We start from the raw sequence: 22648 nt of genomic DNA on the forward strand, positions 1-22648 counted from the left end.
AACATCCAAGTGGTTTTTCTTTTTTAAAGAGAGACTGTCCCTGTCGCTTAAGGCTCTCCTTCCTGCCATATTATCCTGAGAATTAAAGTGTCTCTTGACATGAAGACAGTACACCTTCTTCCTGAAAGGTAGCATCACAGTCTGTGTTAACCCTGGGCTCCACGGGGGCCCGGATCCCTGGGCAGGAAGGGGCAGGCACTCCAGGCTCTGGGGACAATGTCCATTCCATTTGCCTCCCTCCACTGTGGGGTCCCATTAAGAGAGAACCTGCTGGAGATGTGAGCTTGTTCTGAGGCTGGGGGAGCTGTGAGGTTGCCCCCCCCAACCCCGACCCCTGCCAGGAGCGTCAGAGAAGGGAGGGACCTGGGGGGACCTCGGAGGTGTCCGAGCTGGAAGTGGAGATGGCTCCCAGCTCCTTGGAAGGAGGCTTTCCAGGGGCACACAGGTTGGTGGAGGCTGTAGCCTTTGAGGGCCTGTGAGTGGTTCTGCCTTCCGTGCACTGCAGGCTGCCCTGCCCTGCCCGACACTTACATCCCACTTGTCCCCTGCTCCTGCGGAAGCTAAAAGAGGCCCTGCATACACCAACCCCTGATCCCTGTCCTCTCGCCCTTATTTTTATTAATTTTTTTAAACAGAGTCATATCTGACTCTGCGACCCCATGGACTGTTGCCTGCCAGGCTTCTCTGTCCATGGGATTCTTCAGGAAAGAATACTGGAGTGGGTTGACATTCCCTTCTCTAGGGGGAGTCTTCTTGACCCAGAGATCAAACCTAGGGCTTCTGCACTCCAGGCAGATTCTTTACCGTCTGAGCCACCAGGGAAGCCCCCCAAATTCATTGTGGTAAATAAAGCTAAAGTTAGAACTGGGGTCTGAGTCTGCTCCAGAGCCTTGAGTTTTGCTCCCAGGAGTATGATAAACGAGGGCCTTCCTCCAGGTCATCATAGAAAGAATGTTTTTCAGGGAGATCCTTTGCCTTCTAGAATCTGTGTGAAGCACTGGTTCTCAAAGCTGGACTGAACCCCCTGGGAGCCAGTACACAGGGTCCGGGGCAGTGCCCAGGCCTGGAAACCTGCCTTCCTTCTTTCAGTTTAACTGAGATGCAGTTGACACACAGTGTTGTGTGGATTTAAGGTGGACAGGGTCGTGATCGACTCACATGAATTGGGCATCTGCCTTTCCAAGCAAGGTCTGTGAGGCTGCTGGACGGGAGGCCTCCCTGGTGGCTGTGCTGGAGGGAGGGTCAGGAGCTCAGTGGCTGGAGGAGACTGTGCGGTTTCCTCCCCGGGGCGCTGCTGCTGGTTTGGTCTGTGCGGTTCTCACTCTGCCGTCTGCGCTCACCGCCTCCTGCTCCCCCAGCACTTCCTCCACGCGTGAGCTCTTGGTGGTTAGATAAGTGGGACCCAGCCTCCCGGACAGGGTTGGGCTGTTGGGGTTTCAGGAGCCTGGTGGCATCCTTCCAGTCTCCTGCTTGGAGAAGCAGGGTGCAGACTGTGGACCCCCATCTCTGCGCAGCAGGGTGGGGTGTGGGTCCAGTCCTGCTCCTGCCAAGGATGAAGGTGGGAGCCCAGGGTGCCTCCTCCTTGCCTAGTAACGGGCGGAAGTGGGAGGTCGGGCGTTGAGCCGCTTGGAGGGGCAGGGATGACTCAGAGACAGTTGTTAGAAGCCGGAGAATGTGACTGCAGGAGCGCATCTGGGCTCTCAGGCCTGCGCCAGGCGTCGGGAGTGTGGCCAAGAGACGCTGAGCAGGGTGGAGAGTCTGGGTTCGCTTTGCTCTCCCACCATGGTCTTGGGGGGCTGCCCAGTGGACTCAGCCTCACGGGGCTGCTGTTCAGAGGGTTAAATGAGACGATGCGCTCAGCGTGTGGCGAGCAGTGTTCAGAGACACTTCGCCGCATAAGTCCCCGTTCTACTCTCTTAGTGTTGCGGGGGTCGAGTTTGGAGCCGAGAATCTTCCATCGCTGGGGATCAGGGAGGCTTGCGGTTGCAGCGGCCCCTGAAGGATGGGGTTGAGGGAGGAAACTGAGCCGAGTGGGGCCCCGTGGGCAGGAAGACCCAGAGGGAAGCTGGCAGAGCATGGGGCGCTGTGAGGGCGGGTCCCAGCCCTCCATTAGGAGGAGACGCGTCGTGGGGGCAGAGCTCAGGAGACAGCTGGGGCGGGGGGTGGAGAGGGGGCAGGCCGCGTCCCCTCACGTCCAGCTCTGCTCTCTGGATCGCGGCCTGTGCCACAGGGTGCTTCTGCTCGCCTCCGCATGAGCCCCCCACCCCCACCCCGGGAGGATGCAGGGCTGGCTGGAGCGGCTCGCGGTGCCCGTCCGCACCAGGCGTGCGCCGGTCCTCTGCGAGGCTCTACGTGACACTCCGCGGCTCCGTTTGCTCCATTTGACCCAAGCCCAGGCCGGCGAGGGGGAGGGGCCGTGCACGGGTTGCCGCCCTACCCAAGGCACACACCGAACCCTTAGCCAAGAAACACATCAACTTCCTGGAACTCGGAGCAGTCATCACAGCTGTCAGCCTTCAGAGCACACGCAAAGCTGTCCCGGTTAGAGGAGACGGTTTTGCCCCGAGCTCTTCTACAGGCACGGCCTTGGTGCACAGCTCGCCTGGTTGGGTTTCATCCCAGCGTAGCCAAGACTTCCTGTGTCAGCCCATCCTGAAAGAGATGTCCTTGCTGCTGGTTAAGGCCCATTGTAGCCCAGAGCACTTTAGTATCTGAACTCCTCTAAAGTCACACTCATTTAGCCCATCCAGGTTCCATTCCGGGTCTGCCCAAACCGGCTATTCCCACCAGGGGATCGGCCATCCCCGGTATCTGGATGAGCGGCGACCTGGCCGCTGCGGTCAAGCTCCCCGGCGCCTGGTCTCGGCTCCCGCTGTCATCCTTGGCATGCAAGCCTCCCCCATCTCTCCTGGGGGCCTCAGGACAGATTGTAGATCTCACGTCGAGAGCCCTGCGGGCTTGTGCAGGCTGGGAGCCTTGCTTCTGGACCATCTTCCCTTTCATCTCTCATCTTTCCTGTGCTATCTCTTTGGACCTGGAGACAGGGTCCTTAATCTCCTCTTTCTGGCTGAGCATAGCAGGGTCCCTTATCTCCTCGGGGGCTGGGGCCAGCCCGTCCCTCCCCGCAGTCCCAGCGTGGACCTCTACCCGGTCCACGCCACCCTGCCTCCCTGGGGTCTGATCTGGGCAGAGCCTGTGTGGGGATGCGATCCGGAAATGCAGGCTCCTTCCCCAGAGCCGGGGACCCACCTCCAGCTTCCTGGATTCCTGTCTCTAGGTACGGTCTCTCCTGGTGGGTCTTTTCCCCCCCACTCCCCCCCCACCCACTTTTTTTTTGAGGCGGTGGTGGTAGTAAGACGTATCTTGAATTTCCTTCCAAGGACTGTCCTGTACTTTTCCACTCTCTAAATTGTGTGAGTCCCTTAGGCCTGGTGGAACTCAAAACAAACAGAGCAGTGACTCCTGTTAGCTTAATCACGCTCTTGATATTCAGATCATTTACATCCAAGACCAGAGGCAGGGACTTCCAGGGTCACGTCTGTGAGGCTGGCCTCTCCTCTCCTTGGTTCCCCTGAGTGGATGGAAGAGGGTAATTGGTGGGCTTTTAAAGCATCGTTTTTAAGTGAGGGGAAGGAGAGGGTCCATATTTAAACAGTTTGTAATTTCACCTTTAGGCAACTTTAAATGTAGATGGGTGGGGATAATCTGGTTTGTTCGTTTCTGAAACCTCATGGGTCTTAATTCATATATATCAAGTGAAACCAAGATTCTAATCCTGCTTATTCAGGATGAGTTTCTGGGGTCCCTGATCGTTTTGATACTGAAGGAAAATGTTGGGTATGGGGGTATGTCCTTTTATGTGTAGAAGGGCCCATAATTTTCATCAGCTCCTCAAGGAGGGTCTTGCTCACAAGAAACACGGAGACAATTACTGGGGTAGTAATAAGGGTTCCTCCGAGTTTACCGGGGCCGGGGGGCGGTCTCTGGTCTTTCAGGGGCTATCCCTGTGAGTTACTCCTTGCTTCTCTGACACTTTATTCAAATTCTGAAGACCTTTTCAAAAGAGAAAGGCACAAAGAGAAACGATGGGGCCCTGAAGCAGTGAAGTGTAGAGAGAGAAGCTGTTGTGGTGTCAGAAATCATTGAGCATCTGCTTCTGACCTGCCGCGGACCGGTCCAGCGGGAGCCTGCCCGCCTTAGGTGCTTAGTAACCGTGCGGACAATGCGAGTGAGATTCAGGGTGATAACTGGGCGTGTGACGTGCCTGGCAGCTTTTCTGCAGGCGCTCTGCAGGGTTTAATAGAAGCGTATCGAGCGAACGTTTCTCCAGCGCTTGTTCGCGTGGCTGCCACTTCCCTCCTTTGCCCGGTTTTGCCCTCTTCAGAGGCTGTTTCAGAGACAGAATGTGCTGGCTGGGTAGCTCTGGGAAAGGTTACGTTCCAGGTTTCTCTAACTTTCTAGAGGGCCAGACACAGCTTTCTCTCGGATCAGGGGTCTGAGACCCCTGGTGGCACCCCCGCGGGTGGCACCCCCGCGAGCCGACTTTCTCAGACCCTCAAAGGGTGTGTGTAGTTTGCGTTTTCTGTGTCTGCCTTCCAGAGAAGGAAAGATGCGCTTTAGGACACTTTCTCCATCGCGCAGGGAAAGGTGTAACCGTCACTCCTTCACGTTAAGCGGCTGTTTAGTTCTGTGTTTCCCTTTCAGTTCTCTTCTTTTCTCCTCCTGTTTCTGACAGCACTGAGCGCTTGCTGTCTTTTCTTCTCCGCCTTGAAACTGGCCATCCATCCTCGCCTTCTGCCAGCACGCCAGTAAGGTGCCCAGAGCTCCCCTTGGCGCCATCCCCACGTGGTGTCGCCTGTGATGTTGTCGGGATGTGCTTTAGGGGTTCTGTCTCTCCAGGTCACACTTGATTCCAGTCGCTCTTGCTCACATGGAGTTGACCTCATTGCTGGGAGCTTGCTTAGAAACACGGGGAGGGGAGGGGAATGCCATGGCCCTTAGCTGGTGGCTCCCAGTGGTGCAAGTGCAGAACGTGATGCAGGGCCAGGACCCCCTCTGCCGTGGACCCCCTCCTCATGCCCCTGCTTCTTGTTCCTGTAGGTTGCTGCGCTCTGCTCCAGAGGCGGTGGCTTTGAGGCGTGACCCTGCCCACGCTCCGCCCCGCCAGCACCAGCTCCTCAGCAAGGAGGGCCCGCTTGAGAAGACGAATAAGACAGGTCAGTCTAACTTGATTGACTTTCCTTGAGTCACAGTAACTTTGAGTGTTGTCTTCCTTCATGTCCCCACATCCCCTTGGAGTGCTCCACCCTCTGCTTGGGGTCCTCCTGAGGCTTTGATGCAACACCACAGACAAGCTCTCGCTGTGGACTGCGGGTTTTCCCTGGGCTAGTGGCCTGGGGCGTGGGATGAGAAGTCCTGGAAAGGGTGCCGGGGCCCTGGCTCACAGGAAGCCGTGCTGCAGGCACCCCTGTCCCCTGCTTCTCCTTTGCCAGCCCCAGATTTGGACTCTGTTCAAAACTGGAAGACCAGTCCAGTCCACTTGGCCGTGTCACAGGGATTTCCTTTCGTGTCTGTGACTTGGGGATGTCACCTGGGTTCCCAGTCCTCTCTGGTCTCAGATACAGGAGATGATGCTAGAATGGGGTCAGTGATTTTTATTTTGTTCGTGATGACTAATATTATTATTTTTATTTACAGTAATAGAGCAGATTTATAGATCAGTGTCAGGGAGCAGAGAGTGAAAACATTAGGACTGTAAATATTTATGAAGAAAAGTGTGCTTTGTAAATGGACCTCAAACTGCTCATCCTTCTTTTCATCCCTTGAGACTGAGAATCAGAAGGTGTAGGTTGGTCAGTTGGGTCATTGCTCTAGTGTGGTCCAGGGTCAGGCGTGGGCAGGGAGGACTGACTAATTCTAGCTGCTGGCTTCTGGTTAAATGAGTGGATAAATGCACCTTAATATTAAGGTGGATTTGTTTTTTCTAACTGGGAACAATGAGCTACATTGTTTTACACCAGGTCCCTTCCATTCTTCCTGTTCCATCCTCCCCGAAAGAGAAGTCACACATAAGACACAAGCGCATACCCGGAGGAAAATCTCAGAAAAGATTTTCTATGCAGGCTGGCTCGGGTGCTTCTGAAAGGGCTGCCAAGGATGAGTCCACTGGCCGTTTTCTTTTCAAACAGTGTAACTAGGAGTTTCATTTTGTTAATTGCACTTTCCGATCAGAGATGAGAAGAGTCTCTACTACTGTTTACGTACATTTGAACTAGGAAAAGGAAGTAAATGTCGGTGATCTCGGCGTCATCACTGGGCAGGGTCACACTTCACACTTTATCCCAAAGGAGGAAGTAAATTTAGCAAATGTCTTCCTGTCCAGACAAAGTGGGAAACAGCACATTTGCCTGACTTTTCTCATTTTCCAGTCGGGATATAAGCGCTTGCAGCTTTCAGCCCGTAGGTTGGTGAGCGGTTGTGACTGTTGCTGGGTTTTCTATACTTGAGGCATTTACACAGTTTTCAGGGAGGGTTTCTTTGCCATCTTGGTGATTGTGACAGAAATTCTTACCAGGACTTTACCTCTTCTTGGTGACTATATTTGCGCTGATTTTCTCGTTGACTGTTTCCCTTCTGTCCCGTTTTCTTTCCCTTCTCAGTGAGAGATGCAGCCCATGTTGTTTGTAACTTCTGATGTCATGTTAATCTGCAAGGTGCTTGCTTAAATCTGTTCCTGGTCTGAAAAACTCGACCACATTTTTCTTCTCTAAGTGCCATAATAGGACAAAAGCAAGGTCATCGAAACTATCCCACTATAAACGGTAGGAAGGTTGAGGTAATTTTTACTGACGTAATATAATTACAGTAAAGAAGACTCCTAGTCATTTTATGATTTGATGGATATTAAAACCATGGTGGGGGCAGGGGGCCTTCCCTGGTGGTCCAGTGGCTGAGACTTCGCACTTAAAAAGCGAGGGACCCGTTCGATCCCTGATCGGGGAATTAGATCCCACGTGCTGCAACTCAGACCCAGCACAGCCAAATAAATAAGTATTTTAAAAAATAAACCTCTAGGCAATATATATTTAAAAGAATGAGAGGGCTTTAGTATAGAAGGTGCCCCTTACATGAATCTAGGAAATAATTGTTCACTGACTGGATTACAATTCTAGGGAACTGATGATACTTTCGTTAGAAATCCTTTAAAGAAAGAAAATGAGGTATGTGCATGTATACTTCCGTGTGTGTACATGTGTTGAATATTTTTTCAACATTCAAAGGGATTTCCCAGATGAACTTTCAAAGACATTCAGAATGGGAATTTTGAAGTGCAGTTTTTAAAAAGTTTAAATGGTCTCCCATATGGGAGAAGCTTCATGGAAAGAAAGCAGTATTGGGGTTGAGGGGCTTGTCTTGTTTTTTTGTCTGTTTCAAGTGTGGACCGAGGTTTCCTTTTGCTCTTTTAATGTGGAAGACACAAGGGTGAGGCTGGGTCAGGGGTCTAAACAGTTGTCTGTTTGGCAGTTAGTGCTTTTACTTACCATTTGGCAAACCATTGGTTCATATCTTCAAAATGTCTGGGGCTTCCCAGGTGGGGCTGGTGGTAAAGAACCCGCCTGCCAGTGCAGGAGACACAAGAGACGCGGCTTCCATCCCTGGGTCAGGAAGATCCCCTGGAGGAGGGCACGACAACCCACTCCAGTATTCTTGCCTGGAGGATCCCATGGACAGAGGAGCCTGGGGCGCTGTAGTCCATGGGGTCGAGCCTGGGGCGCTACAGTCCATGGGGTTGAGCCTGGGGCGCTACAGTCCATGGGGTCGGAAAGAGTCGGACACAACCGAAGCAACTTAGCGCGCACACACACATGCTCTTCAAAGTGTCTACTAACAAGGAAGGCAGATTTTGTCTCTTGACAAGGAGAGTGTTACTGCTGAGGTTCTCTTTGGCTCTTGGGTAAGAGCTTGGGGCTTCTCAGCTGATGGCCCACCAGTTGTATGAAGCCGTCAGATGGCTGTGTCCCCAGCCTTTCCTGCTCTGCTGCCAGTCACCTTCGCGGCTGCTCCGGGAGTCTCCATTTGTCCCACCCTACCTGGGTTGCTTCTAGAGGCGGAAGGGGAACCGCAGAAAGTCATGTTCTCTCCAGGGCTGCTCCTGAGATAATGAGCTGGATCTCTAAGGCAGTTGTGGACTTGCAGAATTTAATGCACACTGGAGGATAACAGGGTACGTGGCCAGAGAAAATCTTCCCAGATACAATAAGGGAGATGGGTTACCTGGAGACTTAACTTCCGATAGCCAATAGTACTTGTGTGGAAGAAGCGTGGCTAGAGGAGGCCTGGAGGAGTGAAGCTGGGCTAGTCCAGGGGCTGTGTTCCCTGCAGCCATCCTTCCGGATTACCAGGTTTTCTTAAGGTCTGACCTGTTCCCTCCTAGACGCTGAGTCTTCAGCGGATTCCTTCCCTGCCTTATCTTTGGCCAGTTTTAGGAGGAGGCGGGACACAGGTCAAGAGGGAGTCTGAGACTCCTTGTGGGGAACAAGGGTAGAGTGTGAAAGAAAGTTCGCTGTACGTGGACAAATGTGAGCTTCAGAAAATAAAATACCACAGAATCGTTTTGGCTGTTGGGAGTGAGGGTGACGGCGCTGTAGGGAACATCAGTTAAGGGTGAGAAACAACCGCAGAATGTGGTTTTGGAAGAAAAAGAGGACTCAGACATCTCCTCCCGTACGGTTCCCTGCAGCCTGGTGAGTGCAGCAGTCTGAGATTACAGCAAACGTGGTTTCTGTTTTTCTTTCTGAACCTTTCTGCCCTTGCTTGCCTTCCAGTGTCAACGAGAGATACGAAGAGAAGAGAGAAAGGAGCCCCCCAGCCTCGCTGCCTCTGCCGCACACGCAACCCCTGCAGCAGATGAGGCGCTCCTAGCGCACCAGCCAGGGCGGAGGATGGAGGTGACTGCCAGTGCGGGCGGGGTTTTCCTTCCTTCCATTTTCTGGGGGAAGGTGTATTACGTCTTCATACGTTTTAAGAAACAGCGTTTTTTATGCTGATTTGAAATTTGGTTGTAACGTTGGGTGGTAGTGTGGCTTCTCAGTTGTCTGACACACTTTGGACTCCCCCATTAAAATCAGGTATTGCGGCCTGGAGTTCGGTGAGAGCCAAGGTTTCTCACCTTCCGTCGTTGGGTCTAGAACACACGCACAGTAGTGAGTAGGCTGTTAGGAGGCCACTGGCCAGATGGGCCCTCCCGGCCTTACTGACTGTTGGAACCTTTCCCACTTTGCCTCGTGAAAGATTAGCAAAGAAAGAGGACCTGCCTTGGGTCACCTCGTCGGTGGCCCATACTCAGAAAGGAGCAAGGCGGTTTAGTGTGACAGTGCTTGGTTGAGATGAAAGCTTCAGTCATATGGGCCCGCGAGTCAGCTTGAACTGAAGGGGAGGTAGCCGTGGCCCCTGCCACCTGCCTGACAGACGCCTCAACTTCCCAGCGATCACATCAGCAGTTTCTCACTTTCAGTTCTGTGGCCGAGGCTTCCTAGAAGCTTAAACCCCTGTCCCAATGACGTCAAGCTCACCCATTGGCCTGGAGGGTTCAGACTTGTCTTCCATCAACACCATGATGTCAGCAGTCATGAGTGTGGGGAAGGTCGCCGAGAATGGCGGGAGCCCCCAGAGCGTCAAGTCCCCCACGAAGCCTCCGGGACCAAATCGGATCGGCCGAAGGAACCAGGTAAGCATCTGTGCGCCTGTGGTGGCTTCTGTGAGAGCACTGGGGGAGGGATGTCCCCTTGCGCCCAGCTCCCTGAGCCAGAACCTTGGACGAGGTTTGAACGGCACAGCCGCACCCAGAGGCCATGATCCCTTTTCAGGTGCTAAGTGCTTGTAACTTAGCAATTAGGTTTCCATTCGCAGAGAAGGTTTTCTGTGCTGAGGTGTCAGTGTTGGTGAGAGCACCGCCCTGCCCTGTGACCTTGTGACTTGATTTGAACCCAAGCTTTCTTGATTCAGATGGTGAAGAATCTGCCTGCAATGGAGGACACCCGGGTTTGATCCCTGAGTCAGGAAGATCTCCTGGAGAAGGGAATGGCAACCCACTCCAGTATTCTTCCCTGGGAAATCCCACAAACAGAGGAACTTAGTGAGCTACAGACCATAGAGTCACAAGGGTTGGACATGACTGAGCGACTCACACACACACACACACACACACACACGCTTTCTTCACTGTACACACACGTGCGCGCGCGCTCACTGTCTTCACTGTGCACACACACACGCGTGCGCGCACTGTCTTCACTGTGCAGGAGAGGCAGAGAGCTCCACTTGCTCCTCTCCTGTGATGTGATTCCTTTCTTCACTCACACAGCTGCTTAATTGGTTTTACGATGCCGCCTCCTTGATTTTTTAAGTGTCTGCAGCACAGGTACCCAATGAGTCCTCGCTCTGCTGGACTGCTCTCCAGCTTTCCAGCCTTGACAAGGCACGCAACTGGGTGTCCAAGGATCCCTCTCGGGATGCCACGTATTCCTCTTGAGTTTTCAGAGATCACCGCGGTGGGCAGGGGCATAGGACGACAGGGATGTCATGGAAGGCCGTGTCTCCTCCCTTGGGAAATAAGATGCGTCTTAGTGTCCACATGGCGCACTTGAGAAAGTATTGCTGTCCTGCAGCTGCGTGCTCGACAGTGCCCGAGGAGCGAGGTGGCTATTCCCCTCTCTGCTCTGCGCCCACATGGTGTGGATGTCCTTTGCTTCCCTGACTCGGTGGAGTCCCACCACACCCTTGGGAGAAGGCAGCCTTCTGACTTTGTCTGGAGACCAGGGATGGGCAGGAAGGTAAACCTGTTGGGCTTCTGTGAGTTAGTTTTCTTTTTTATTAATAATCCCAAAGTGACTGTCCTCATGCAGAATTGTCTGAGCACAGTCCTTCCAGCCCAGCGCAATGGTCCCCTATACGCTATAGAAGTCCAGCGTGAGTCACGGCCCGGTACAGGGTGCCCTCCAGAAAGAGTCCCAGCCTCACATCCCTCCAGCGACCGAGGCGGGTCCGTTTCTCCAGCTTGTCCTCAAGGCTGAAGATTCGGAGTTAAATGATGCTGTTGGGTGGGGGCATTGATACTTTTTCTCTCTTTTTCTCCTTTTCTCCTCGTGCCTCTCTTCCTGTGGGTACCTGAGAAAATTCTCAGCCTGTTTGACTGTGGCCTGAGCCAAGAAGGAGCTCTGGGAAGAAAAGGTTTATTTCCAGTCTCACGTGACTGTCCGTCCATCCATCCATCCATCCCCCCATCCATCCATCCCCCCATTTCACAGTGTCTGCCCCCCTCTTCCTTCCAGCCAGGCACTGTGTGCCAGGTGCCAGCTCTTTCTGAGAGAGCCCAGCACGGCCCAGCAGAGGCCGAGCCGGCCCGAGTCCAGGCTCGGTCCCATCCCAGGGACTCAGAGAGTACGTAGAGCCGTGGAGGGGCCTGCGGCCTTCCGTCCGCACGTGGGGCGTGCAGGGGACTCCACAGGGGCGCCTGGCCGTTCGTCCCCCGCCTCCTGTGTCCTCTGGGGCTCCTCAGGGCACCGGCTTAGGCTTTTGAAAGGAGATCTGGGCGAGAGGCAGGATGGGGAGGATAGCGCGTTAGAAAAACCCAGCGTGGTCCCTACCGGGACGAACGGGAGGGCTGGAGGGCGCCCTGAGGAGCAGCGTTCCAGGGCAGATTAGCCACCGCTGGAAGCCAGCAAGGGTGCCAGATTGTTTCATTATGGAATGGTTAGTTATCACATTAGCTGCTAATGTTATCTGTCAGCTCGGGAAGCAAGCTCCCGCTACCAGCACAGCCGCAGTCTCTGGACTCGGGCCTCTCCAGCAGGGCTCTGCCGGCATCGTGGTGCTTCCCCTCCCATCTGCTTTGCTTTTAAAATTGCATCTGAGTCTGGAGACTCCTTCTCCCAGGCCATCATGGACGTCATGACTCTGCTGAGGGCTGCAGCGCCCCGCTGCCCGCCTCCCAAAGGGGTCGGGCTCCAGTTCACGGCAGACCCCAGAGTCAATCCCTTCAGTCCCAGGGGCCACTCAGCGCCTCCGGTGTCTGCCTCAAGGGGCTCACAGAGTGATTTTATTTATTTTTTTAAAGGAATTTTCGTCCTCAAGAGGCTGGCTGCTTGGAGGGCCTGGCTTTTCACATTTATTTATGTCCTTCAGTGAATCTCTTAAAAAAAATTTCTTTTTGGACTTCCCTCGTAGTCCAGGGATTCAAACTCCACGCTTCCCCTGCAGGGAGCACGGGTTCGACCCTGTTGAGGGAAGTTCTGCGTGCCACACAGTGGAACCCAGAAACAAACCACTTACAAATACATTTATCTGGTTGGCTGTGCTGGATCTTAGCTGTGGCATGAGAGAGACCTTTTATCTTCATTGTAGCACCTGGGATCTAGCTCCCGGACCGCGGATCACACCCAGGCCCGTGTGCTTGGGAGTGTGGAGTCAGACCCCCAGGGAAGAAGCCCCCAGAACTGCTTTTCAATGCACATTGTTGCTAATCTAATAATTTAACATAAACACCCCAGAGACCGGGTCTGGGCCAGCCCTGAGGCATCCCGCAGTGCCAGGCGAGAGCCCTCAGCCTGTTGTTCGTGCTTTCTGTCTGGTGGTTCTCGGCCAGCTGCATCCTGACCGGAGAACACCCCACTCCCAGCCCACGCACACCTTCTGCCTCTGGAAGGGGTAGAGGCGGATGATGACTGAGTGAGGCTGCAGCGGAGGGGTTTTGTTTGTTTGTTTTTTAATTGTCTCTGGGTTAGTATACTTCCTTAAAATACATATCTGTGATTTTTTTTTTTAATATGAGAGTGAAAAAATGTGTAGCATACTTATTTCTCAGACCCAAGGAGAGAAGGTGTGTGTTACTTACCGTGGGGCTTGTTCACCTCTGAGGAGTGGGAGGGGCCTCCCGGAGGAGCCGAGGACGGGCCGCCTCTTGCCTTCACTCCACCCCGTATGGTGCCCAGCGCCATTTGTCTCTGTGGTTTTCAGGGTGGCTTTTATTTTATTGTCATCATCTCTCATGAGCCAGCCACAAGGGTGTTTGCTTTCTGTGCCTTGGGGTCAATCCTTTCTGGGTCAGACTTGTGTAGCCTAGTGGTTAGGGCATGGGCTGTGAGCAGCTGGCCTGAGTGTTAATCCTGGCTCCGGTTTGGGGCGGGTTACTTGCCTCTCTGTACCCGTTTCCTCATCCCCAAAATGGGATCCGTAACAGTAGCCATCTCTGACGTTTGTGTGAAAAAAACCATTTCACGTGTGCATAGTAACTGTTTAATAATTGGTATTATTCACAGGGAACAGAAATTCAGTTGCATGAGTACAAGTAAAAAGAGGGCTGTTGAAAATGCCTGAGGGTCCAGCCCCAAAGCTGGCTCCTTCCCTTCCTCACACTTAGGGCAGGTGCTCCAGCCATAAAGGGTCCCACTGATGCCTGCTGGGCACCCAGGTGGGCACTGGGGCCTTCCACCCTCAGGAGGGTGGGTTTTTGTCATGAGAACTCCATTCCCTTTCATGTATCTTGGGGGCTCAAGACCAGGCAGAAACAAGCGACTGGAGCCTGGGTCAGACCTGGGGAGGAGTACAGCCCGTTTCTAGTGCGGTTGTGGCTTGACGCTTCATTTTTCACTGTCACCGATGATTCTAAGTGGTGTCTAACGAGAACACTGACGTTTATCGAGCACTCACCCCTGAACCGAGCACTGTGCTCATGCCTTCTGGGTGCTCTGTGATTTACTCCTCATTGTATCGTGCTGCCGTGGATGCTCTGCTTTCCCCCATTTTATAAACAAGGAAGCGGAGGGCAGACAAGCTCACACCCAGCCAGGCTCCAGAGCCCATGCGCTCAGCCGCTCTGTTGCTGCAGCTCATGAGACACAGGTGTGTGTAACACACATGAGAGGCACCAGTTCACTGTGGATTGAAGCGGATGCTTTTCTCCTCTCTTTTCAGGAGACGAAAGAGGAGAAGTCTTCCTACAACTGCCCCCTGTGCGAGAAGGTCTGCACCACCCAGCACCAGCTAACCATGCACATTCGCCAGGTCAGCTGCCGCCTCTGTTTGTTTCACATAGCTCTTCGTTAAGAGGGGAGATGACTTTATCTTAATGGATGCATTGTGGCTGTTTAATATAGATGTAATAGTCTAAGCATTCTGAGGAGGGTTATGAAACAGTTTTCGTGTATCCATGTCACTGTGACAGAGTCCCAGGTCACACAGAACACCTTTTCAGAATTTAGTAAACATCTAGTTAGCCAATCACAAATAACAGACTTTTCATCATAAACATGAACCGGATCTGCTCACAGCACGGTGAGATTGTAGGTGTAGACCCCGATTCTACGCGCTGCTGTAAACTTACATCGTGCAGCAGGGAATTCCCTTGGTTTGGGGTCTCTTTGGCTTTTCTTCTTTATTAGGAGATTTATCCTTCTCCCTTGCCTGCTGTGGATGGTCCATGAGATAGTAGTGAATCTGAAACTGTGAAGGACTGACAGTAGTCAAGTCATGACGTGGTGCTGAATAATAGCATCGTTTAGTAACTTGGGTTTGGACAGAAACGTTCCTTCGTAACATATTTCACGCATTGAGAAGGAAATGGCAACCCACTACAGTGTTCATGCCCGGAGAATCCCAGGGACGGGGGAGCCTAGTGGGCTGCCGTCTATGGGGCCACACAGAGTCGGACACGACTGAAGCGACTTAGCAGCAGCAACATATTTCAGAGGCGGAACTCTGAGCCGGGCAGGTTTCAGTTCTCTCTCTCTGACAGCTGGACTGAGTCATCGCAGAACTCACGTGAAGGCTGTCCTTCACGTTTGCCTCGTAGTTGCATCTTTCTGCTCATGTTAGTTTTTGTGGCCAGTTCATCTGTATGTGTCTCTGAGAAAGACCTGCAGAGACCCCACCTTCATTTCGAGCCTGCGGAAGGAGTGCTGTCAGTACTGGAACACGGAAACGGAAGACCAAAGATTTGTCTCCGGTCCCAATAGATTTTGACATTCGGGAAGACATTTAAAATGAAACAAAAAAATAGCTGAGAAGCGTCGCTGGCGTTTTAATACACATTTGTGTGTGTGTGTGTGTGTTTATACGTGTGTGTATATGTGAAGCTCTGAATTTACACCTCCCGATCGCCGAGTTTTGACACGTCCCCCTCGATGATGCTGTGATCCTTGCTTTCCGCAGCACAACACGGACACGGGTGGGGCCGACCACTCGTGCAGCATCTGTGGGAAGTCGCTGAGCTCTGCCAGCTCCCTGGACCGGCACATGCTGGTGCACTCCGGGGAGAGGCCCTACAAGTGCACCGTCTGCGGGCAGTCCTTCACCACCAACGGGAACATGCACAGGTGGGTGCGCCGCGCGCGGGCAGGCCTTCACCACCATCGGGAACATGCACGGGTGGATGTGCTGCACGCGGGCAGGCCTTCGCCACCATCGGGAACATGCACGGGTGGGTGCAGGCAGCCTGCATCCGCCGCCTCGAGCCCGGAGCGGGGTTGACCGAAAGCAGGGCAGCCCTCTGGCCGTCTTGCCCAAAGGCAGGAGGAGGTCTGTTCCTGTGCAGAGAAGCCGGAGCTGGTTTTGTCTGCCTGCCTGTACAGTCTCCAGTGTGTCAGAGGTGTCTGCTCACGATGGCCAGCAATACCTGGGCTTGGTCTGTGGCTGATGGGGGACTCCTCAGGGTGACCCTTGGCCAGTCGGAGTTTCTTTGCTGAGATAAGGAGGTGGGCAGCTTATCAGAGGCAGAGAAACCCTAGAGGATTAGCATAGTAACCCTTGCCTTTTTAAAACTATTTGCATATGCGGAGAGATTCCCTGCAGGGCGAAACATTTCTGGAGCATCGAATAAATAGTTAAGTGGGCTGGAGAGCTTCAGGATAAGATAGGATAAAATGAAGGGAAAAATCTGATAAATGTCAGGAATTTACTTCCTGAGGGAGAAGGAGGCTGGCTCTGAAGTGGGAGAAAGCTCAGTGGTGGGCATATTAAAAATGTTGTGGGAGGAACCAATGGAAAACATACTTAATAGACAGAGGACTTAGGATTTAGGGGTCAGAACAAACTTATCTTCTTTTTCTACACAAATATTTTAGGAACATTGGAACTGTAGGAAAACATTTTAAAGGGACCCAAATTTCACCTTCTCAAAAAATCAGGCTGTTTTTATTTTTCGATATTCCATTTTAAGCATTATATTGATTTCTTTTAAAAAGTTGGCTAACTTTTTTTTACATATGTATTTTAAAAGAAAAGTTTACAGAGTTGTGAAATTGGTATTTTATCATATATAAATACTCAAACGAGATGGTCCCATTTATTCTATGTAAAATTATGATCCCCTGATGGTGTACTTGAGACACACTGGTATAGTGGTAAATTTATGGGTTTTTGGAATTAGGTCCTGATTTCAAATCTCACCTCTGCTACTTACAAGTTTTCCATCCTTGAGCAAGTTGCGTAACCTTGTACCTGACTTTGCTCCTCTTTAAATTGGGATTTTTGATAGTATCCACTTCATTGGACTAGGATGGGGATTAGAGATAATGAGTTCAGCACATGGTTGGCAGGCAGCCATTGTTACTTATTATTGTTATTTGCATTTCTGGGTAATGCTGCAATCATTTGAATCCTATGGATGTCTCAGTCTGAACTCCTCGAAGCAGGGTAGAGTATGATGCTGTGAAATGTATCAGGATATTAAAGGATTTTGATGAAGGGTGTTACCTTTTTATATATATATGCACAGTTTCCTATTCTTTTTGCCCGTCATCTCCTCCTAGGAATGTTTATTTTAATGTTTTAGCTTCTGGGCTTCCCAAGGGGCTCAGTAGTAAAGAATCTGCCTGCCAGGCAGGAGACACAGGGTCGATCCCTGGGTCGGGAAGGTCCCCTGGAGAAGGAAATAGCAACCCACCCCAGTATTCTTGCCTGGGAAATCCCATGGACAGAGGAACCGGCCGGGCTACAGTCCGTGGGGTCTCAAAGAAGTCAGACATGACTGGGAGACTAGGCAATAACTTTTAGCTTCGGCTTTTTGCTTCCACACTAGTCTGTTAGTGTCCTTTTGCCTTCTGTGTGCCATTTGTTTCGTTTTGCTTGCTCTGTTTTATTCCTCCTGCTTAAAAAAAAAATTTTTGTTCTTATGTATTTGAGCTCTCAAAACCTAATCCTGGAAGTATTACCTTCTTGGGTGGTTTCCTCGCTTTCTCCTGCCCCATTTGAGGGCGTTTTCATTGTGCCAGAAGGAAGCCCGCACCCACTCACCGTGGCTTCTCCTTACTTCCCGCCCCCGAGCCCTGGGAAGACTCTCATCACTCTTCCCCTGTGCATTCGCCTTCTGTGGACTTCTCACGGAATGTGCGGGCTTTCCTAACCAACTTCTTTCACTTAGCTTTAATGCTTTCAACATTTATCAGTGTTGTAGCATCTTTTTTTCTTGTCATGTAACAATCCATTGTAGGGACATAGTACTCTTGCCTAGAGAATCCTGTGGACAGAGGAGCCTGGTGGGCTGCTGTCCATGGGGTCGCACAGAGTCGGACACGACTGAAGCGACTTAGCATGCATGCATGCATTGGAGAAGGAAACGGCAACCCACTCTAGTATTCTTGCCTGGAGAATCCCAGGGACAGAGGAGTCTGGCTGGCTGCCGTCTATGGGGTCGCACAGGGTCGGACATGACTGAAGCGACTTCGCAGCAGCAGCACATTTTATTCACCTCTTCATCAGTCAGCAGACATTTGTGTGGTTTTGTTTTTTGGCCCTTACAAGTGATGCTGCTGTGAACATTCTTGTACAGGTTTTGTGTGGACATGTGGTTCCGTTTCCCTTGAGTAGCCACCGAGGAGGGGAATTGCGGGGTCATGTTTCACATTTTGGGAAATAGCCACGCTGTTTCCCAGAAGAGCTGCATCATTTTGCACTCCCACCAGCAGTGTGAGAGGGCTGCAGTCTTACACACCCTTGCCCATACTTGTAACTGTCGGTCTTCTTCATGACACCACCAGCTATGAAGTGTAGTCTCATGAGTCCATAATTTTAATGTTTTCACATTTACGTCTGCACTTCATTTTAAGTTGACATTTGTGTATGGTGTAAGGAGGGAATCCAGGTTCAGTCTTTGGTATTGTTTGCTTAAAAACTTTTCTTTCTCCATTGAATTGTCTTAGCACCTTTATCAATATTCAGTTACCCATAAACATAAGGATTTCTGTCTGTGCTGCCAGATCTCTTCCATTGGTCTGTGTGTCTATCCCAAGGCCTAACATGGCACTGATTACTGTGGCTTTGGGTGAGTTTGGAAATTGGGAGATGTGAGTCTCTGAACTTAGTTCTCTCCCTAGATTGTTTTGGATATTCCTGGTTGCTTGCATTTCTTTGAGGTAATTACGAGTCATATAGAGTGAGTTGTGAAATATTCCATCCTCCTCTCCGTTTTGGAAGAGTTCGTGAAGAGTTGATATTAATTCCTTTCATTTAAATATGTGGTAGAATTCATCGGCAAAGCCATCTGGGCTTTTCTTCCCGAGAGGTTTTTGAAGGACTAATTCAGTTTCTTTGCTTGTGATAGTTCTGTTCACCTTTTCTGTTTCTCCTTGGAGTCAGTGTCAGTAGTTACGTCTTTTGTAGGAATTTAGCCATCTCATCAGAGTTATCTGGTTGGCTGGCGCACAGTTGCTCTTAGTGTCCCCTTGCGATCCTCTTTATTCTGTAAGGTCAGTAATGCCTCCTCTTTCCTTCCTGATGTTACTAATTTGAGCCTTCTCAGTTTTTTTCCTTAGTCGATCTAGCTGAACATTTAATAATTTTGTTGGTCGTCTCTTCAAAGAAACAGGGGTTTCCCAGATGGCGCTGGCGGTAAAGAACCCGACTGCCAACGCAGAAGACGTTCGATCTCTGGGTCGGGAAGATCCACTGGAGAAGGGCATGGCAACCCACTCCAGTGTTCTTGCCTAGAAAGTCCCATGGACGGAGGAGCCTGGCGGGCTGCAGTCTGGGTTGCAATGAGTCAGACAGTAGTGAAGCAACTTAGCGTTAAAAGAAGTAACTTTTCAGTTTGTTGACTTGTTTCCCCCGTTGCTTTTCTGTTCTCTGTTTTTTAAATTTCCCGCTCCAAGCATGGCTGTTTCCCTCCCGTCTGCTCTAAGTTTAGCTTGCTCATCTCTTTCTAGAGTTTCAGGTAAAGACTATTCATTCGAGAATGTTTTTATGACAGGCATTTACAGCTGTAAATGTTTCTTGTTTAAAGCTTTCATAACATTCCATAAATTTTTGTACGTTGTATTTTCCTTTTCATTCATCTCAAAGTATTTTCTAGTTTTTCTGTGATTTTTTTTCCATTGGTTATTTAAGAGTATGTTTGATTTCACATATTTACAACTTCTCAAATTTCTTTATATTACTAATTTTGAACTTCATTGAATTGTTAATTGAAGAAAGCGTTCCATGATTTCAATTTTTTTTTCCCTTTAATTTATTGAGGCTGGGTTTATAACTGAGCATATGGTCTGTCCTGGAGAACATCTCTTGTTGTTACGAGCGTGTATTCCTGCTGCTGTTGGGTGGAGTGTTTTTCAGAGGTGCTATCAGTTCCAGCTGGTTTATACAGCGTCCTTCTGTCTCCTCATAGATCTTTGCTTATCTTCATGTGCTCTTACCTGTAAGGTTTGTACCGTTATCATCCCATTTTGCAGATGAGGAAGCTTGCTTAGGACCACAGTCAGTGCCAGGGTTTGAACATAGACTGTCAGGCTTAGAGGCCATGAGAAATAACTGATACAGCCTTGTGTATTAGAAAGAATGTATGTCACTTTGTATATTAGAAAAAAGCACTGTTTCAAGCTTTACTCTCTTTCAAAATAATTTCCTGTAGTAAAACATTATTTTCAATGTTAAACTATTTGAGCCATCCAGCTAGCATAGTCCACTCTATTTGGTGAGCCTGGAATCACCATCAGAACCCACCTGCCAATACAGGAGACATAAAAGACGCGGGTTTGATTCCAGGGTCCGGAAGATCCCCTGGAGGAGGGCGTGGCAACCCATTCCAGTATTCTTGCCTGGAGAATCCCATGGACAGAGGAGCCTGGCGGGCTACAGTCCATGGGGTTGCAAAGAGTCTGACACAACTGAAGCAACTTAGCATGCATGTGTTGTTAAAAATTATATTGAATTTTTTCTAGGCCAGCCGTTGCTATTACCCTGAGATTCTCATTTATGTAAATTACTGTTTATAAATTACTGTTTATTAGGGATGTTTGTGCTAATTTTTTATTTTGCGCTGATTTTATTGTGTGAGTCATCTTGATTTACAGGAGAGGACTAATTGTTGGGGACTGAATTCTATTTTTAATTCTGCAGAACTTTTCACAAATCTCTGATTTTTCTGTACCTCACCAAAGTGGCATGGTAAACCTCACTTAGAACTTGCACTCAAGTGCAGTGTTTGTGAAAGCATTGTGAAGGCTTGCAGCGACCTGGGGAATGTCCTGGCTGAGAGGTGTTTCTGAGTTTGTTTTCGGAGCTGACGGCATCCTGTGATAATCTCTGAGAGGCACGCACTCCTCGCTGTGTGACCCTGGCAGGTTAACTGACCTCTCTGTGTCTTGGTTGCTTCATCTGTAAAAAGCAGTGATGTCTGTGCCAGTGGCAGCATTGTGGGGATTCAGTGGGAACCGACTGTGGGAATGAACGCATGCAGCGCGCAGAGGATAATGTCAGTTCATTATTATGTCACTAATGCCGCATGTGCCACTGAAGGGAAATGCAGCGGCTGACTGACTATTCGTAAGATGCCAGAAAATAATGAAGAGATTTTTTTCTTTTGTTTTTGCTATCCTAAACCTATAACTTAAATTATAAGAATTTACTTGGGATATTTGAGCTTATTACACTCCTGCAGAAAATTGCAAACCATGGGTTAAAAGAAACATTTGGTGTTTGGTAATCAGTCACAGTCATCACCACCTTCGTTTGTTGGTGCAACTGTACTTTTGGGGGTAAAGAAAAATTATAAAAATGTGAAAACACTTACAAAAATGTGCCAGAAAGAGCAGAGTAAGATTCATTGGTCCGGTGGATCTGTTCCAGGATCTGATGCCAGGATGGTGAGCTGTGGTCTCTCCTGGGCACGTACCTGTGTTACACTCGTCAGGGGCCAGAGCTGCTCTGGGGTTGAAAAGACTGTGCGCCCCCCAGTTCTGATGGGCCGCATCCTCGCTTGACTTTCAGAGCCTGGAAGGAAGTCAGTGGGCTGTGTGTTTGCTTCTCAGGACCAAAGCTGTGTTTCTCATTTGCCTTCGGCGGCCGCCCTGCCACTCCCCAAGGTCTGCCGCAGCATCTGGGCTGGGAGAGCCAGGGACCCCCCTGTGGGGGCTCTGGAGCCCAGGCGGAGGCTGGGCCTGTGCAGCCTGGACGCCCACCCCCATCCCTGCTCTGCCTCGTTTCTAACCCGTCCCGGGCCCCCTTTCCTGCGCCAGCCTCCTGTGACACAGCTCTGTGCTCTGATCTTCAGTCCCTCCCCTAGGGGGTGCAGACTCAGTAAGACCCCTGCCGAAACACGAGCCCCCGTGGTGTGGATCTCTAGATCCAATTTGCCAAGCCCCGACTCGCCAGGGCTGGTCTGGGAACTTGTAGTACCCCTGCCCTCGGCCTCGTGCTCACCCCTTTCCTGAGGTTGTCCACACGCACACGCGTGCTGCACCAGCCTCCGTGTGCCCTCTCCCCTGGATAAGCCCCACCTTCCCCGGATTTAGGGCTGAGCAGCCGTGGAGGAGGCAGATCTGGGCTCCACCCCGGACTCTGGCTGCTTCAGCACCCAGAGGGGCTCACACATCTCACAGCACAGACGCCGGGAGCTCAGTCCTGTTCAGTTCAGGTCACGCCTAGCTAATTTTAATGAGGTACCTTTGCAGCCACCCTCTGTCTAAAAGCAAGTCACTCTGTCTTTTTCAGCCACTAGTCATTGTATGAGAATGTGTTTGTTATCTTCATTTATTAGGTTAATCGACCGTTTTGTAGTTTCTTTTACCATAGTTTTATGAGAGGACCATCACCTTGTAGTCAACCCAGTAGAATTATCATATTAATAAAAAGAAAAATAAACTTCACTGAATCAGAAAGCAGATTAAATTATGTGTCGTCATGTTGATAGTTGCACTGTAGCTCAGGTACAGCCCATAACTTACTATAATTTCATTCCAGGAAATTCATTTAAATTACTTTTAAAAGTAGTTGTATATCTGGTAAACAGGGAGACTGCAGTGATACAGATTCCAGCTTATTTTAAAGAAATTTCAGAGGAGACCATCTCAATTTATTACCGTATCTGGGACGGTTTTTCAAGTTACCACTTCCCTGTCTGCGGATTCTCATGTTTTTGAGGTTTGAAAATCCTTTCCCAAACCTTTCGAACCGCAGCTTAGTTCCTGAGCAGACTAATAGGTTGCCATCGCAGTCCAAAACAGGTATCACGGAAACACTGCTGCAGCTCCAGCTTTGAACTTCCCAGAATTCTTTATCAGTTGCTCCCATGTTGAAATTTTGGATTGAGCGGTGCTTGTCTTCCAAAACAAACTTGGGAAACTGAGCCAGAGCACACCCTCTGGGAGAGCTCAGTGTAGGA

The 22648-nt window shown here is 50.5% G+C and overlaps 1 protein-coding gene across 2 annotated transcripts in view; it reads left to right on the forward strand.

Annotated features, from left to right (window-relative positions):
* The window catches only part of RREB1 (ras responsive element binding protein 1), a 121052-nt gene that overhangs the window by 54888 nt on the left and 43516 nt on the right, over nt 1–22648 (forward strand). For both annotated transcript variants that reach the window (XR_008200120.1, XM_052648106.1), the window contains exons 2-6: nt 5101–5216; nt 8826–8948; nt 9515–9727; nt 13972–14061; nt 15208–15371. Coding sequence is in view for 1 of the 2 variants with exons in the window: in XM_052648106.1 (XP_052504066.1) it covers nt 9557–9727; nt 13972–14061; nt 15208–15371 (425 nt within the window). In the remaining variant the exon portion in view is untranslated. The remainder of the gene's footprint in view (nt 1–5100; nt 5217–8825; nt 8949–9514; nt 9728–13971; nt 14062–15207; nt 15372–22648) is intronic.

Source organism: Budorcas taxicolor, chromosome 11 (genome assembly GCF_023091745.1).
Source record: "Budorcas taxicolor isolate Tak-1 chromosome 11, Takin1.1, whole genome shotgun sequence".
NCBI classification, from domain to species: domain Eukaryota; kingdom Metazoa; phylum Chordata; class Mammalia; order Artiodactyla; family Bovidae; genus Budorcas; species Budorcas taxicolor.